The sequence below is a fragment of the Callorhinus ursinus genome, unplaced genomic scaffold (assembly GCF_003265705.2).
Source record: "Callorhinus ursinus isolate GAN/ISIS: 27379988/994484 unplaced genomic scaffold, GSC_fseal_2.0 scaffold40, whole genome shotgun sequence".
Taxonomy (NCBI): Eukaryota; Metazoa; Chordata; class Mammalia; order Carnivora; family Otariidae; genus Callorhinus; species Callorhinus ursinus.
The window spans coordinates 10,907,573-10,924,174 of NW_027397102.1; the positions used below are offsets into that span (position 1 = coordinate 10,907,573).

Sequence of the window (16,602 nt, forward strand, 5' to 3'; positions counted from 1 at the left end):
AAATAGAAAAGACTCAGAGATTATGACTTATGCTGCAGATTTACAAATGGATGCAGATATAACCAAGATGTCAGAGATGGAATTCAGGATACCAATTGTGAAGACAATGGCGAGAATGGAGAAATCAATTAATGGCAACATAGAGTCTCTAAGGGCAGAAATGAAAGCTGAATTGGGAGAACTTAAAAAGGGTATCATTGAGATCCAATCCAATCTAGATAATCTAACAGCTAGGGTAAGTGAGGCAGAAGAACGAATAAGCGACCTGGAAGACAATATAATAGATAAAAAGGGAAAAGAAGAGGCCAGGGAAAAACAACTCAGAATCCATGAAAATAGAATCAGAGAAATAAGTGACACCATGAAACGTTCCAATGTCAGAATAATTGGAATCCCAGAGGGAGTGGAGAGAGAGGGGGGACTAGAAGATGTATTTCAGTAAATCGTAGCTGAGAACTTCCCTAATCTGGGGAATGAAACAAATATTCACGTCGAGAGGCAGAGAGGACCCCTCCCAAGATCAAGGAAAACAGACCAACACCCCGGCATGTAAGAGTAAAACTTGCAAATCTTAGAACCAAGGAAACCATCTTAAGGGCAGTTAGGGGGAAGAGATTCCTTACGTACACAGGGAAAAACATCAGAATAACGTCAGACCTATCCACAGAGACCTGGCAAGCCAGAAAAGCCTGGCAAGACATATTCAGGGTGGTAAATGAGAAGAACATGCAGCCAAGAACATTTTATCCGGCAAGGCCGTCATTTTGAATGGGTGGAGAGATGCAGAGCTTCCACGACCGGCAGAAACTGAAAGAATATGTGACCACTAAGCTGGCCCTGGAAGACATATTAAGGGGGTTTCTATAAAAGGAGAAAGACCCCAAGAGTGATATACAACAGAAATTTACAGGGACAATCTATAAAAACAACATCTTCACAGGCAACATGATGACAATTCATATCTTTCAATAATCACTCTCAACGTGAATGGCGTAAATGCTCTCATAAAATGGCACAGGTTTGCAGATTGGATAAAAAGAAAAGACCCATCCATATGTTGCCTACAAGAGAGTCATTTTGAACCTAAAGATACATCCAGACTGAAAGTGAAGGGATGGGGATCCATATTCCATGCCAGTGGACCTCAAAAGAAAGCTGGGGTAGCAATTCTTATATCAAATTAGATTTTAAACTAAAGTCTGTAATTAGAGACACAGAAAGACACTCTATCATTCTTAAAGGGTCTATCCAACAAGAAGATCTAACAATTGTAAATATCTATGCCCCCAACATGGGAGCAGCCATCTACATAAGCCAGCTGTTCACCAAAATAGTCATATTGATAACAATATGTTAATTGGAGGAGACCTCAATACTCCACTCTCAGCAATGGACAGATCGTCTCAGCAGAAAATCAACAAGGTAACAAGAGCTTTGAATGATACAGTGGGCCAGATGGACCTCATAGATATTTATAGAACATTCCACCCTAAAACAACAGAATACTCATTCTTCTCGAGTGCACATGGAACTTTCTCCAGAATAGACCACATACTGGGTCACAAATCAGGTCTCAACTGATACCAAAAGATTGAGATTATTCCCTGCATATTCTCAGACCACAATGCTTTAAAACTGGAACTCAATCACAAGAAAAAATTTAGCAGAAATTCAAACACTTGAAAACTAAAGACCACTCTGCTCAAGAATGTTTAGGTCAACCAGGAAATCAAAGAAGAACTTAAACAATTCATGGAAATCAATGAGAATGAAAACACATCGGTCCAAAACCTATGGGATACTGCAAAGGCAGTCCTAAGGGGGAAATACATAGCCATCCAAGCCTCACTCAAAAAAATAGAAAAATCCCAAATTCACCAACTAACTCTACACCTTAAAGAACTAGAGAAAAAGCAACAAACGATGCCTAAGCCATGCATTACAAGAGAAATAATTTAAATTAGAGCAGAAATCAATGAATTAGAAACCAGAAACACAGTAGATCAGATCAACAAAACTAGAAGTTGGTTCTTTGAATCCAGGAATCCATCAAAATCCTAGAGGAGAACATAGGCAGTAACCTCTTTGACATTGCCCATAGCAACTTCTTTCAAGATATATCTCCAAAAGCTAGTGAAACAAAAGCAAAAATGAACTTTTGGGACTTCATCAAGATAAAAAGCTTCTGCACAGCAAAGGCAACAGTCAACAAAACAAAGAGGCAACCCACAGAACGGGAGAAGATATTTGCAAATGACACTACAGATGAGGAGTTGGTATCCAAAAAAGATGTGGTCCATATATACAATGGAATATTACTTAGCCATCAGAAAGGTTGAATACCCAACTTTTACATCAACGTGGATGGGAGTGGAGGAGATTATGCTCAGTGAAATAAGTCAAGCAGAGAAAGTCAATTATCATATGGTTTCACTTATTTGTGGAACATAAGGAATAGCATGGAGGACATAAGAGAAGGAAGGGAAAAATGGGGGGGGGAATTGGAGGGAGAGATGAACCATTGGAGACTATGGACTCTGAGAAACAATGAGGGTTTTAGAGGAGAGGGGGGAGGGAGTTTGGTTAGCCCAGTGATGGGTATTAAGGAGGGCATGTACTGCATGGAGCACTGGGTGTTATACGAAAACAATGGATCATGGATTACCACATCAAAAACTAACGATGTATTGTGTGGTGACTAACATAACATAATAAAATTTTAAAAAAATTCTAAATAAAACTTTAAAAAAAAAGTACCATCAACCTTTTACAAAGAAATGGAATAAATAATCCTAAAATTTGTATGGAACGAGAAAAGTGCCCGTATAGCCAGAGGAATGTTGAAAAAGAAAAGCAAAGCTGGCGGCATCACAATTCCAGACTTCAAGCTCTATTACAAAGCTGTCATCATCGAGACAATATGGTACTGGCACAAAAACATACACATAGATCAGTGGAACAGAATAGAGAGCCCAGAAATGGACCCTCAACTCTATGGTCAACTAATCTTTGACAAAGCAGGAAAGAATGTCCAATGGAAAAAGTCTCTTCAACAAATGGTGTTGGGAAAATTGGACAGCCACATGCAGAAGAATGAAACTGGACGATTTCCTTACACCACACACGAAAATAGACTCCAAATGGTTGAAAGACCTACATGTGAGACAGGAGTCCATCAAAATCCTAAAGGAGAACACAGGCAGCAACCTCTTCAACCTCAGCCACAGCAACTTCTTCCTAGAAACATCACCAAAGGCAAGGGAAGCAAGGGCAAAAATGAACTATTGGGAGTTCATCAAGATAAAAAGCTTTTGCACAGCAAAAGAAACAGTCAAGAAAACCAAAAGCCAACTGACAGAATTGGAGAAGATATTTGCAAATGACATATCAGATAAAGGGCTAGTATCCAAAATCTATAAAGAACTTATCAAACTCAACACCCAAAGCACAAATAATCCAATCATCAAATGGGCAGAAGACATGAACAGACATTTTTCCAAAGAAGACATCCAAATTTCCAACAGACACATGAAAATGTGCTCTATATCACTCAGCATCCGGGAAATGCAAATCAAAACCTCAGTGAGATACCACCTCACACCAGTCAGAATGGCTAAATTTAACAAGTCAGGAAATGACAAATGTTGACGAGGATGCAGAGAAAGGGGAACCCTCCTACAGTGTTGGTGGGAATGCAAGCTGGTATAGCCACTCTGGAGAACAGCATGGAGGTTCCTCAGAAAGTTGAAAATAGAGCTACTGTATGACCCAGTAATTGCACTACTGGGTATTTACCCCAGAGATACAAATTTAGTGATCCTAAGGAGTATGTGCACCTCCGTGTTTATAGTAGCAATGTCCACATGTCCACAATGTCCATGATAACTATGTTGTCCATCAACAGATGAATGGATAAAGAAGAGGTGGTATATATATAAAATGGAATATTATGCAGCCATTAAAAACTAAATCTTGCCATTGGCAACAACGTGGATGGAACTAGAGGGTATTATGCTAAGCAGAATAAGTCAATCAGAGAAAGACATGTATCATATGATCTCACTGATATGAGGAATTTGTATCTCAGGAAACAAACTGAGGGTTGCTGGAGTAGTGGGGGGTGGGAGGGATGGAGTGACTGGATGATAGACATTGGGGAGGCTATGTGCTATGGTGAGCTTTGTGAATTGTGTAAGACTGATGAATCACAGACCTGTACCTCTGAAACAAATAATACATTATATGTTAAAAAGAAGAAGACGAAGAAAAAGATAGTAGGAAGGGAAAAATGAAGGGGGGGAAATCGGAGGGGGAGACGAACCATGAGAGACTATGGACTCAGAAACAAACAGGCTTCTAGAGGGGAGGTGGGTGGGGGGATGGGTTAGCCTGGTGATGGGTATTAAAGAGGGCACATACTGCATGGAGCACTGGGTGTTATATGCAAATAATGAATCATGGAACACTACATCAAAAACTAATGATGTAATGTATGGTGATTAACAATAAAAATTTTTAAAAAGTTGAGTATTCATCCTTTCTGTTGGCTCAGTAATATTTCATTGTATATATGGGCCACATCTTCTTTATCCATTCATCTGTTGAAGGGCATCTTGGCTCCTTCCACAGTTTGACTATTGTGGACATTGCTCTATGAACATCAGGGTGTATGTGGCCCTTCTTTCACTACATCTGTGTCTTTGGGGTAAATACCCAGGAGTGCAATTAGTGGGTCATAGGGTAGCTCTATTTTTAACTTCTTAAGGAACCTCCATACCGTTTTCCAGAGTGGCTGTACCAGCTTGCATTCCTAGCAACAGTGTAAGAAGGTTCCTCTTGCTCCACAACCTCTCCAACATTTGTTGTTTCTTGCCTTGTCAATTTTTGCCATTTAACTGGTGTAAGGTGGTATCTCAGTGTGGTTTTGACTTAAATTTCCCTGATGGCTAATGATGTTGAACATTTTTTGACTGGATTATTGTTTTTTGGATATTGAGTTTGAGAAGTACTTTATAGATCTTGGATACTAGCCCTTTGTCTGTAGTGTCATTTGCAAATGTCATTGCAAATATCTTCTCCCATTCTGTGGGCTGCCTGTTTGTTTTGCTGACTGTTTCATTGTTGTGCAGGAGTTTTTTATCTTGATGAAGTCCCAAAAGTTCATTTTTGCTTTTGTTGCCCTTGCCTTTGGAGACGTGTCGTGAAAGAAGTTACTGTGCTCGATTTCGAAGAGGTTACTGCCTATGTTTCCCTTTAGGATTTTGATGGATTCCTGTCTCACATTGAGGTCTTTCATCCATTTTGAGTTTATCTTTGTGTATTGAGTTAGAGAATGGTTGAGTTTCGTTCTTCCGTATATAGCTGTCCAATTTTCCCAGCACCATTTATTGAAGAGACTGTCTTTTTCCATTGCATATTTTTTCCTGCTTTTTCAAAGATTAATTGACCATAGATATGAGGGTCCGTATCTGGGCTCTCTATTCTTTTTTTTTTAAGATTTTATTTATTTGAGTGAGAGAAAGAGAGAGAGCACATGAGAGGGGGGAGGGTCGGAGGGAGAAGCAGACTCCCTGCTGAGCAGGGAGCCCAATGCGGGACTCGATCCTGGGACTCCAGGATCATGACCTGAGCCGAAGGCAGTCGCTTAACCAACTGAGCCACCCAGGCGCCCTGGGCTCTCTATTCTGTTCCATTGATATATGTGTCTGTTTTCGTGCCAGTACCATGCTGTCTTGGTGATCCCTGCTTTGTATTATAGCTTGAAGTCATACAATGTGATGGCCTCAGCTTTGTTTTTCTTCTTCAACATTTCCTTGGCAACTCGGGGTCTTTTCTGATTCCATACAAATTTTAGGATTGTTTGTTCCAGCACTTTGAAAAATACCATTGGCATTTTGATCAGGATGGCATTGAAAGTATAGATGGCTCTGGGCAGCATAGACATTTTAATAATGTTTATTCTTCTGATCCATGAGCATGGAATGTTTTTCCATCTTTTTGTGTCTTCTTCAATTTCTTTCATGAGTGTTCTGTAGTTCCTAGAGTATAGATCCTTTGCCTCTTTGGTTAGGTTTATTCCAAGGTATCTTATGGTTTTTGGTGCTATTGTAATTGGAATTGATTCCCTACAAGGGAAGATTCTCTTTCTACAGTTATATTGTTAGTGTATAAGAAAGCAACTGATTTCTGTGCATTGATTTTGTATCCTGCCACATTCCTGAATTGCTGTATGAGTTCTAGTAATTTGGGGGTGGAGTCTTTTGGGTTTTCCACATAATGTATCATGCCATCTGCGAAGAGAGAGAGTTTGACTTCTTTGCCAATTTGAATACCTTTTATTTCTTTTTGTTGTGTGATTGCTGTTGCTAGGACTTCTAGTACTATGTTGAACAATAGTGGTGAGAGTGGGCATCCTTGTCGAGTTCCTGATTTTAAGGGAATGGCTCTCAGCTTTTCCCCATTGAGAATGATATTCGCTGTGGTCTTTTCATAGATGGTTTTTATGAAATTGAGGAATGTTCCTTCTATCCCTACACTCTGAAGCGTTTTAATCCGGAAAGGATGCTGTATTTTGTCAAATGCTTTTTCTACATCAGTTGAGAGGACCATGTGGTTCTTTTATCTTCTCTTACTGTTTTCTGTAACACTGATTGATTTGGGAATGTTGAACCACCCTTGTATCCCAGGGATAAATCCCACCTGGTTGAGATGGATAATCCTTTTAATGTCCTGTTGGATCTTATTAGCTAGGAACGTGTTGAGAATTTTGGCATCCATATTCATTGGGATATTGGTCTGTCATTCTTTTTGATGGGGTCTTTGCCTGGTTTTGGGATCAGGGTAATGCTGGCCTCATAGAATGAGTTTGGAAGTTTTCCTTCTGTTTCTATTTTTTGAAACAGCTTCAGGAGAATAGGTATTATTTCTTCTTTGAATGTTTGGTAGAATTCCTCAGGGAATCCACCAGGCCCTGGACTCTTGTTTTATGGGAGGTTTTTGATTACTGCTCTCACATGATTTTGCTGCAACTTTTGAGATAATCGTATGGTTTTTATCCTTTTTCTTGTTAATGTGATGTATCACATTGATTGATTTGTGAATATTAAACCACCCTTGCATCTGTGGTAAATCCCACTTGATCATAGGGAATAATTTTTTAAATGAATATTTGGGTTTGGTTTGCTAATATTTTGTGATGATTTTTGCATCTATGTTCATCAGAGATATTGCCTTTAGTTTTCTTGTTTTGTAGTGTCTTTATCTGGTTTTGAAATCACGGTAATGCTGCATTTGTATAATGAATTTGTAAGCTTTTCTTCCTTTTCCATTTTTTGGAATAGTTTGAGAATAAATGGTGTTAATTCTTCTTTAAATATCTGGTAGAATTCACCTGTGATGCCCTCTGGTCCTAACTTTTGTTTGGAGTTTTTTGATTGCTTGATTCAATTTCATTGCTAGTAATCAGTCTGTTCAAATTACCTATTTCTTCCTGATTCAGTTTTCTAAGGTCATATTTTTCTAGGAATTTATCCATTTCTTCTAGGTTGTCCAATTTGTTGGCATAAAATTTTTCATAATATTCTCATAATCCTTAATATTTCTGAATTATTGGTTATTATTTGTCCTTCACTTTTAATTTTATTTGAGTCCTTTTTTTGATGAATCTGGCTAAAGGTTTTCAATTTTGTTGACATTTTCAAAGAACTAGCTCCTGGTTTCATTTATCTGTTGTATTGTTGTTGTTGTTGTTGTTGTTGTTTTTCCTTTTTTAGTCTCTATTTCATTGATTTCCGCTGCATGCTTTGTTATCCTCTTCTTTCTACTGGCTTTGGGCTTTGTTCTTTCCCTGTAGCTCCTTTATGTGTAAGGTTAGTTCTTTATTTGAGCTTTTTCTTAGTTTATCAAGTGGACCTATATTGCTATAATCTTCCTTCTTAAAGCAACTTTTCCTGGATCCCAAAGATTTTGGATCATTGTAGTTTCATTTTCATTTGCCTCCATGTGTTTTTTTTTTTTTTTAATCTCTGATTTCTTGGTTGACGCATTCATTGTTTAATAACATGTTTGTAGCCTCGAGGTATTTGTGTTCTTTCCAGATTTTTTCTTGCGTTTGATTTCTAGTTTCATATCATTGTAGTCAGAAAAGATGCATGATAAATTTTAATCTTTTTGAGTTTATGGAGACTTGTTTTGTGGCCTAATCTGTGATCTGTTCTGGAGGACATTTCAGATACACTTGAAAAGAATGGGTATTGCACTATTTGGGGATGGAATGCTCTGAGTATATCTTTTAGATATATCTGGTCCAATGTTTCATTCAAAGCCACTGTTTCCTTGATTTCTGTCTGGATGGTCTATCCATTAATGTAACTGAGGATTATAGTCCCCCAGTATCATTGTATTAATGTCATGTTTTTTTTCTTTATGTCTGTTAATAGTTGCTTTATGTATGAGATACTCCTATATTGGGTGCATAAATATTTACAATGATTATATCCTCCTGTTGGATTGTTCCCTTCATAATCATGTAGTGTTCTTCTCTGTCTCCTGTTACAGTCTTGTTTTAAAGTTTATTTTGTCTAAGTATTCATACCCCAGCTTTCTTTTCACTTATATTTACATGGTAAATATCTTTCCATCCCTTCACTTTCAATTTGCATGTAACTTTAGTTCTGAAGGGAGACTCCTGTAGGCAGCTTATCATTGGGTCTTGCTTCTATATCCATTCAGTCACCCTATGTCTTTTGATTGGAGCATTTAGTTCATTTACATTCAAAGTAATTATTGATAGGTATGTACTTATTGCCATTTGTTACCTGTTTTACAGGTATTTTTGCTGTTCTTCTCTATTACTTTTTTCTCTTGCACTTTCCTTGTCTTTGATAGCATTCTATAGTGATATGCTTGGGTTCCTTTCTCTTAATTTTTTGTTTATCTATTAGATATTTTTGATTTATGGTTTCCATTTGGCTCATATATAACATGCATATAGTGTAGCAGTCTATATTAGGTTGATGGTCGATTAAGTTTGAACCCATTCTATTTTTTAAAAAGATTTTGTTTATTTATTTGACAGAGAAATAGAGCCAGAGAGCACAAGTGGGGAGAATGGCAGAGGGAGAAGGAGAAGCAGGCTTCCTGCTCAGCAGGGAGCCCGATGTGGGGCTCGATCCCAGCACCCTGGGATCATGACCTAAGCCAAAGACAGACTCTTAACCGACTGAGCCACCCAGGCGCCCCTTTTTAAGAACCCATTCTAAAAACAGTAAATTTTTATCCTCCCCCCACCATTTTATGTATATGTCCTACTTCACGCCCTTTCATTTTGTGAATCCTTTGACTTGATATTTATAGATACACCTGGTCTTACTGTTTTTGTGCTTTAACCTCCATACTGGTTTTATAAGTGATTCATCTATGACTTTTTTTTGTTTGTTTGTATTTAACTGAAGCTTTTTCCTTTCATAATTTCTTACTCCTGGTTATGTTTTCTTCCCACTCAATGAATTCCCTTTAATAGTTCTTCTAAGGCTGGTTTAGTTGTGATGAACTGTTTTGCTTTTTGTTTGTCTGGGAAACTCTTTATTTCTACTTCTGTTGTGAATGATAGCCTTGCTGGGTAGCCATGAAATGAGTATTCTTTGTTGCAAGTTTTTTCCTTTCATCACTTTGAATATATCATGCCAGTCCTTTCTGGCTGCAAAGTTTCTGCTGAAAAATCAGCTGATAGCCTTATGGGATTTCCCTTGTATGTAACTTTTCTCTTACTGCTTTTAAAATTCTCTCTTTATCACTACTTTTTTACCATTTTAATTATTATGTGTGTTGGTGTGGACCTCCTTGGGTTGATTTTCTTGGGGACTCTGTGCCTCCTGGATCTGAGTATCTGTTTCCTTCCCCAGGTTAGAGAAGTTTTCAGCTATTTCTTCAAATAAATTTTCTGCCCCCTTCTCTTTTCTCTTTTTGGGATCAATATAATGTGAATTTTATTAGGTTTGATGATGTTGCTGAGTTCCCTAAACATATTCTCATTTGTATTTTTTTTTCTTTTTCCTGTTCAACTTTGTTGCTTTCCATTACTCTGTCTTCCAGGTCACTGATCTGTTCTTCTGCCTCCTCTAATCTATTGATTCCCTCTAGTCTATTTTTCATTTCAGTTATTAAATTATTCATCCCTGATTGGTTACTTTTTTGTTTTCTATTTCTTTGTTGAAGGTTTTCCTGTGATTTTCCACTTTTCTCAAGTCCAGTATCTTAGGACCATGAGTTTGAATTCATTATCAGGTAACTTGTTTGTCTCCATTTCATTTAGCTCTTTTGCTGTGGTTTTATCCTGGTCTTTCATTTGGGATATATTCCTCTGTCTTATTTTGTCTAATTCTCTGTGTTTGTTTATATGTAAGGAAAATCAATTATGTCTCCTGATCTTGAATGTAGTGGCCTTACAAAGAAGAGGTCCTGTGGTGCCCTGTAGCACAATGTCTCCTGTTCACCAGAACCAGGTGCTTCATGGGTGTCTTCTATTTGGTTTGTGTGTGCCCTACTGTTGTGGCTAAGCCTTATTTGCTTTCAGTCCAGTTGGCTGCAATGGCCTGCTTTGATTTTTTGTGGGCCATATTTGGTCCTGTGCTGTTAAAGGGCCATTCTGTGGCAGTAGGCTTATAGTTGGGCATTGTCAGCAGTCAGACCAAAATGCCTGCCCTAAGCCCAGTTTGCTGGGGATGAAGTCATACCAGACTGCAGAGTGCGTTCCCTGTGTTGTCTCCTAAGAGGCTTATGTTGGTGGGCAGTGGCTATAAACAAATCAAATGCTATCCCCAGTTCATCTCTTAGGGCTGTGGTAGCACCCACCTGCAGGGTGCTCTCTCTACCTTGTACCTTGAGAGGCTTTTATTGGTAGGCAAGGCTGGCAGACCAGATGCCTGTCTCCAATGCCATGGCTGCAGTGACCCCAAACTGCAGAAGTCTCTCCCTCTGCTACCCCTGAGGTTTTTGTTGGTGGACAAGGCCAATTATCGTATCAGGTGCCTGCCCCCAGTCCATGTGCTGGTGCTGCAGACCCACTGATCAGCAGGGCACTCTCTCCACTGCCAGTTATTAGGTTTGGCTGCTAGGGCTGCAGTCGAACTGATGTGTGGGGTTATCTTTCCCTCTCCACAAGGCAGGAGTCATTCTGGACTGGTGCAGGTCACTGCCAGAGCTGCTTGAATAAGACCTGACAGGAACTGCTTTGGAGAGCCTCCTGCTGAGTGGGGTGAAATGGATGGAGTGGATCCACAGGAGAATATGGGGTGGGATGGATGGTATTAGCAAGGTAGTTGCAGCATACCCCGTTTCCCACAAGTATCCAGCTATTTAGGCTGGGAAGTAGGGGTTTGGGGAGAGAGAAAAGGCTCCCACCAACTTTTTTATTCTTGGCATAGTCTCCTAAAGATCCCTGCCCCTCCAGCACATATTCTGAGATTTGTAAATAAGTTCATGGATACCCTAGGCATTTTTCATACTGCTGCTCCTGTGTTCTGTCTTGGTGAGGTTGTTTGTTATGCTGTCTCTTTAAGGTTCGGGACTCCATTTCCTATTGCCCTCTCACTCTCAGCACTAAGCCCACTGATTTTTAACGTTCCTGGAGTTAAGCCCAACTGGTTGTAAAAATTCGAGAAGTTAAAGACCCATGGTTTTCAAAGCCAAATGTTACAGGCACTTGTCTCCAATGCAGATCCCCCATGCCTGGGTTGCCTGCTGTGGGGTCTGATCCTCTCCCTTCTATGTGCTTGTGGTGTCCCTCCCATTTGTGGTTAGTCTCCCCAGGAATCTGGTTCTTGACCTAGTCTCTGCCTCTCCTACCCTTTTCAATGTGGGCTCCTCCCCTTGATTAACTGTGGGATGTCTGTTCTGCTAGTCTTTAGGTCATTTTCTGGGTTGGTTGCACTTATGTGGCTGTTTTCTAGGTGTGTCCCTGAGACAAAATGAGCTTAGGAGGCTCCTACTCCAACTTCCCAGAAGTCGTTTTCATGCTATTCTTATATTCATACCATGGACCTATTTTATAGGTAGAATTGCCTTCTAATCTCCCTCTTGCTTACTTCTGCTTTATAGCAAAGTGATGTATAGTATGGTTGTGGATTACATAGATATCAATTTTTGATTAACATAATTCAAATATAATTATATGACTATCTGATTTGAAGATCTATTTTAATTGAAATGAAAAAATAAGTAGTGTTTTGAGGTTATGTTCAGGTGAGATAAATTATCTAATTTACACCCTGTTAAATAATATTTAATGAAGAAAATGACAACATACAGAATACCAATACTAAATGTAATACATACCTGACTTAACCTCTTCAGCATTTCAACTCCAATACCTAGACCTTTTAAATAGATAATGGAAAATGACACGAGTTTTAAAAATCCACTTAACAAGTTTTGCTTTAATCTTAAAGAAGTAAAATATGAAACCCTATATGTGGCTTTATATATTCTTAATAGCTTGTGTTGAAACTCAACTCATGAATGTTTTTAATATCTTCTTCCTAATTGTAAAGTGGTTCCAAAGGTAATAGAAAAGATTTTGGATTTAAAGATTGGTGAAGCAGAAGTGAGTCCCTGTCACTCTCATAATATAGTATATTTCTTATTCACTTCCAGACAAAACAATCTAAAATATAAACACATTTTTTAAAGATAAAAGGATAGCTGTGATAATTTGGCTTATTCAAGCTTTGATGGGAACTAAAAAGAAAGTCATTTTCTAATCTGTGATTAAGTTTTCCCCATATGCAAGGATAACTAGGATAGTGATCATTCTCATGAAATAGAAGTAAGTTACACAAACTAACTTAAATACCATATTTATAGTGAATCCCTATCTCTACTCCTTAAAATATGCCATTTTAATTTTTAAACTATAAGTAAAATATAAGTGTAGCTCGACCTCGGTAAGATTGTATGACATAAAAGTCCTCTAGGTAAAGTAACTTGCCAATCCAGGGATCGTACGTAAAGTAGTACATGGCAAATCCAACAGTCACTTTGCCTAGAAAAGGGAAGAGAAGGTACAACGAGATTAATGCTTTGAATCTTAGAGTGTTCTTTCCTCTAAAATTGAATATCTTAGTGTTTTCTTTATTAAACTAATAAAAGCTTACTGGACAAAATATCAAACAGTACAAAAAATACATAATGTAGGTTTAGGTCCCTTATAACACAGTCTTAAAACAAAGACAGGCCATCTTTTAATAATGTATATTTTTCCAAATTTTTTCCTATGCATATACAAATACATACCACACATTTTCTGTAAAAACAAAATAAAACAAAAAACAAAGTTTATGTACTTATACTCTTCTACTCTGTTTAATAGTAATTCTGTGCTATCAAACTGTTCTTCATTTTCAGGGTAGAGAAAGCATACCCCAGATTAAATTGGAAGAGGCAGATTTGTTTTACCTGATGGTTTTTGTTGATTGTGTACTTCTGCAATTAGGCAGTAGAAAAGGGGATTGTTCCCAAAGCCATCTCTGAGTAAATCTGAAATATAAATTCATATACAATATGTTAGAAAGTTTATAATAAAGAAAAGGAAGATGGTAGAGTAGGCAGTACCAGGAGTTCATCTCTTCACCTCTACAACTGTACTGGCAGTGAATATTCTGGAACTCTAGAGTTTATTTGAACACTTACAACTTCCAGAGGACAGCTTGGCTGCTAAACTGCAGTTAATTTTGGTCAAATTCAGCTATCAGCCTACTGGTGGCTTACAAGTCTCCCCTGCCCCCTTGCCTCATGGCAGCAGCTGTACAGATGGCAGCATGAATTGCTGAGTGATTGCTGGAGCCAGGGTAGGCATTAGGGGACTTATCCTCCAAATACTGGAGTTCTGTGTTCTGTTCATGGATTGCTACTCTTAATGCTGAGGTGAGAGCTTAGAAGTTGACCACCATTTTTCCAACCTCCACCAATGAAAGCAGCTTCCAGATGTAAAAAGAGCCACACAAGAATTTAGAAAGCTACCATGCATGACCAGGGAAAGACAGACTCAGAAAAGACCTCAGAACACCTTAAACATTTAACCCAAGGTGATCTCTTACAGAGATACCCTATAACAATAAAAAACAAAAACAAAAAAAACGAGCCATCCCTGGGGAAGGGGGAGAATTTTATTTCCAGAGTTAACATAAAATTCAAATGTCCAGTTTTCAACAACAAATCACAAGACATACAAAGAAATTGGAAACTATGCCCCATTCAAAAGAATGAAGTAAATCAATAGAAAACATACCTGAGGAAGCCCACATGTATTAGAACAAGACTAAAACAACTGTCTTAAAGATGCTCAAAGAGCTAAAGGAAAGACAGGCACAAAAACAGGAAACAAATGTATGAACAAAATAAGAATCTCAGTAACAAAATACAAATTATAAAAAAAAGAACCCCCACCAAAAATTCTGAAGCTGATAATTATGTACAATAACTGAAGTGACAAATGCACTGTAGACGTTCAAAATCAGAATTGAGCTAGCAGAAGAAAAAAAATAGTGAATTTGAATATAAGACAATTGAAATTACCAAGTCAGGAACTGAAAGAAAAACAATGAAGAGGGGCGCCTGGGTGGCTCAGATAGTTAAGCATCTGCCTTCGGCTCAGGTCATGATCCTGGAGTCCTGGGATCGAGCCCCGCATTGGGCTCCCTGCTCAGCGGGGAGCCTGCTTCTCCCTCTCCCTCTACTGTTCTCCCTGCTTGTGCTCTCTCGCTCTCTCTGTCAAATAAATAAAATCTTTCAAAAAAAATGAAGAAAAATAAACAGTGCCTAAGGGCTTTGTGGAACACCATCAAGTGGGCCAATATACACTCTATAAGGTAGATTCTTAGCATGATAAGAGAGAAGGGAAAAAAGAATATTTAAAGAAATGATGGCTGAAAACTTCCCAAATTTGAATCAATTAATGTATCTACAAATCCAAGAAGCTCAACAAACTCCAAGTAGTATAAACTAAAAAGAGCAACACTAAGACACATAATCAAACTGCTGAAAGACAAAGAGAAAATTCTGAAAGCAGCAAGAGAGAAGGAACTTGTCACGTACAATGAATCATCAATAGGGTTATCATCTGATTTCTCATCAGAAACCTTGAAGACCAGAAGGCCGTGAGTTTATCTATTCAAAGTGCTGGGGGGAGCCTATCAACTGAGAATTGTATCTCTACCAAAACTGCCCTTCAGAAATGAGGGAGAAATTGAGACATCCCCAGATCACCACCAAAAACAAAGAAACAAAAACCTGAGGGATTTCACTATCAGTAGACCTGCCCTGCATAAAATGCTAGAAGTCTTTCAGGTTGACATGAAAGAAAGCTAGACAGTAACTCAAAGCCACATAAAGAAATAAAGATAAAAGTAAAGGTATCTAGTTAAAGGTAAATACATGGGCAATTATAAGGGCTAGAGTTATTTTAATTTTGTTTATAACTCCACTTTTTATTTTCTACATAATTTAAAAACAACTGCATAAAATTAGTTATTAATATATGTTATTGGGCACATAATGTACAAAGATGTAACCTGTAACATCAGTAACATAAAAGAGGGGAAATGGAGATGTATAAGAGAAGAGTTTTGTATGCTATTGGAATTAAGCTGGTATAAATTCAAATTAGATTATTATAACTTTAGGATGTTAAATGTAATTTCCATAATAACCACAAAGAAAATATCTATAAAATATACACATAAGGAAATGAGAAGGGAATCAAAATATTTCAATACAAAAATCCAACAAAACACAAAAGAAGGTAGCAGTAGAGGAAATGAGGAACAAAAAGCCTGTATGGCATATAGAAAACAGCAAAATGACAGAAGTCCCTCCTCATTTACTTTAAATGTAAATGGATTAAATAGTTTAATCAAAAAACAGAGATGAGCATAATGGATTTAAAAAATGATCCAGCGCTATGCTGCCTATAGGGGACTCACTTTAGATTTAAACACACACACACACACACACAGAAAGGTTGATAGTGAAATAATGGAAAAAAGATATTTCATGCAAATAGTAACTAAGAGAGCTGAGGTGGCTGTAGTATATCAAACATAATAGACTTTAAGTTAAAAATGTTACAAGAGACAAGGAGGTTATTTAATAATAAAAGGTCAATTCACTAAGAAGATACAACATTTATAAACATTTATGTACCAATCAGAGATCCAAAATAAATGAAGCAAATACTGACAGAATTGAAGATAGAAAAATAGCTCTACAATAATAGTAGGAAACTTCAGGTCTTCAATTTCAATAATGTATTGAACAACCAGACAGAAGATAAATAATTTGCTAGATTATTTGAACAACAATATAGATCAAATGAACCTAAAAGAAATACACAGTACACTCCACCCAACAACAACATAATGCACATTTTTCTCAAGTGCACATGGAACTTTGTCTAGGATAGGCCATATGTTAGGCCACAAAACAAGTCAATAAATTTTGAAAGATTGAAATCATACAAAGTATCTTTTCCAATCACAGTGGATTGAAACTAGAAATCAACAGCAGAAGGAAACTAGGAATATCACATATATGTAGAAATTAATGCAC

At 37.7% G+C, this 16,602-nt stretch overlaps 1 protein-coding gene and 1 long non-coding RNA gene across 3 annotated transcripts in view; one reads left to right on the forward strand and one right to left on the reverse strand.

Moving 5' to 3' along the window:
• Positions 1–16,602, forward strand: part of LOC141370610 (uncharacterized) — a 202,930-nt gene that overhangs the window by 160,078 nt on the left and 26,250 nt on the right. The gene's annotated exons all lie outside the window — the stretch shown is intronic.
• The window catches only part of SATL1 (spermidine/spermine N1-acetyl transferase like 1), a 32,102-nt gene that overhangs the window by 9,657 nt on the left and 5,843 nt on the right, over positions 1–16,602 (reverse strand). For both annotated transcript variants that reach the window (XM_073880925.1, XM_025851105.2), the window contains exons 3-5: positions 13,453–13,533; positions 12,938–13,039; positions 12,334–12,374 (exon numbers count right to left, since the gene is read on the reverse strand). In XM_073880925.1, coding sequence (XP_073737026.1) covers positions 12,334–12,374; positions 12,938–13,039; positions 13,453–13,533 — 224 coding nt within the window. The remainder of the gene's footprint in view (positions 1–12,333; positions 12,375–12,937; positions 13,040–13,452; positions 13,534–16,602) is intronic.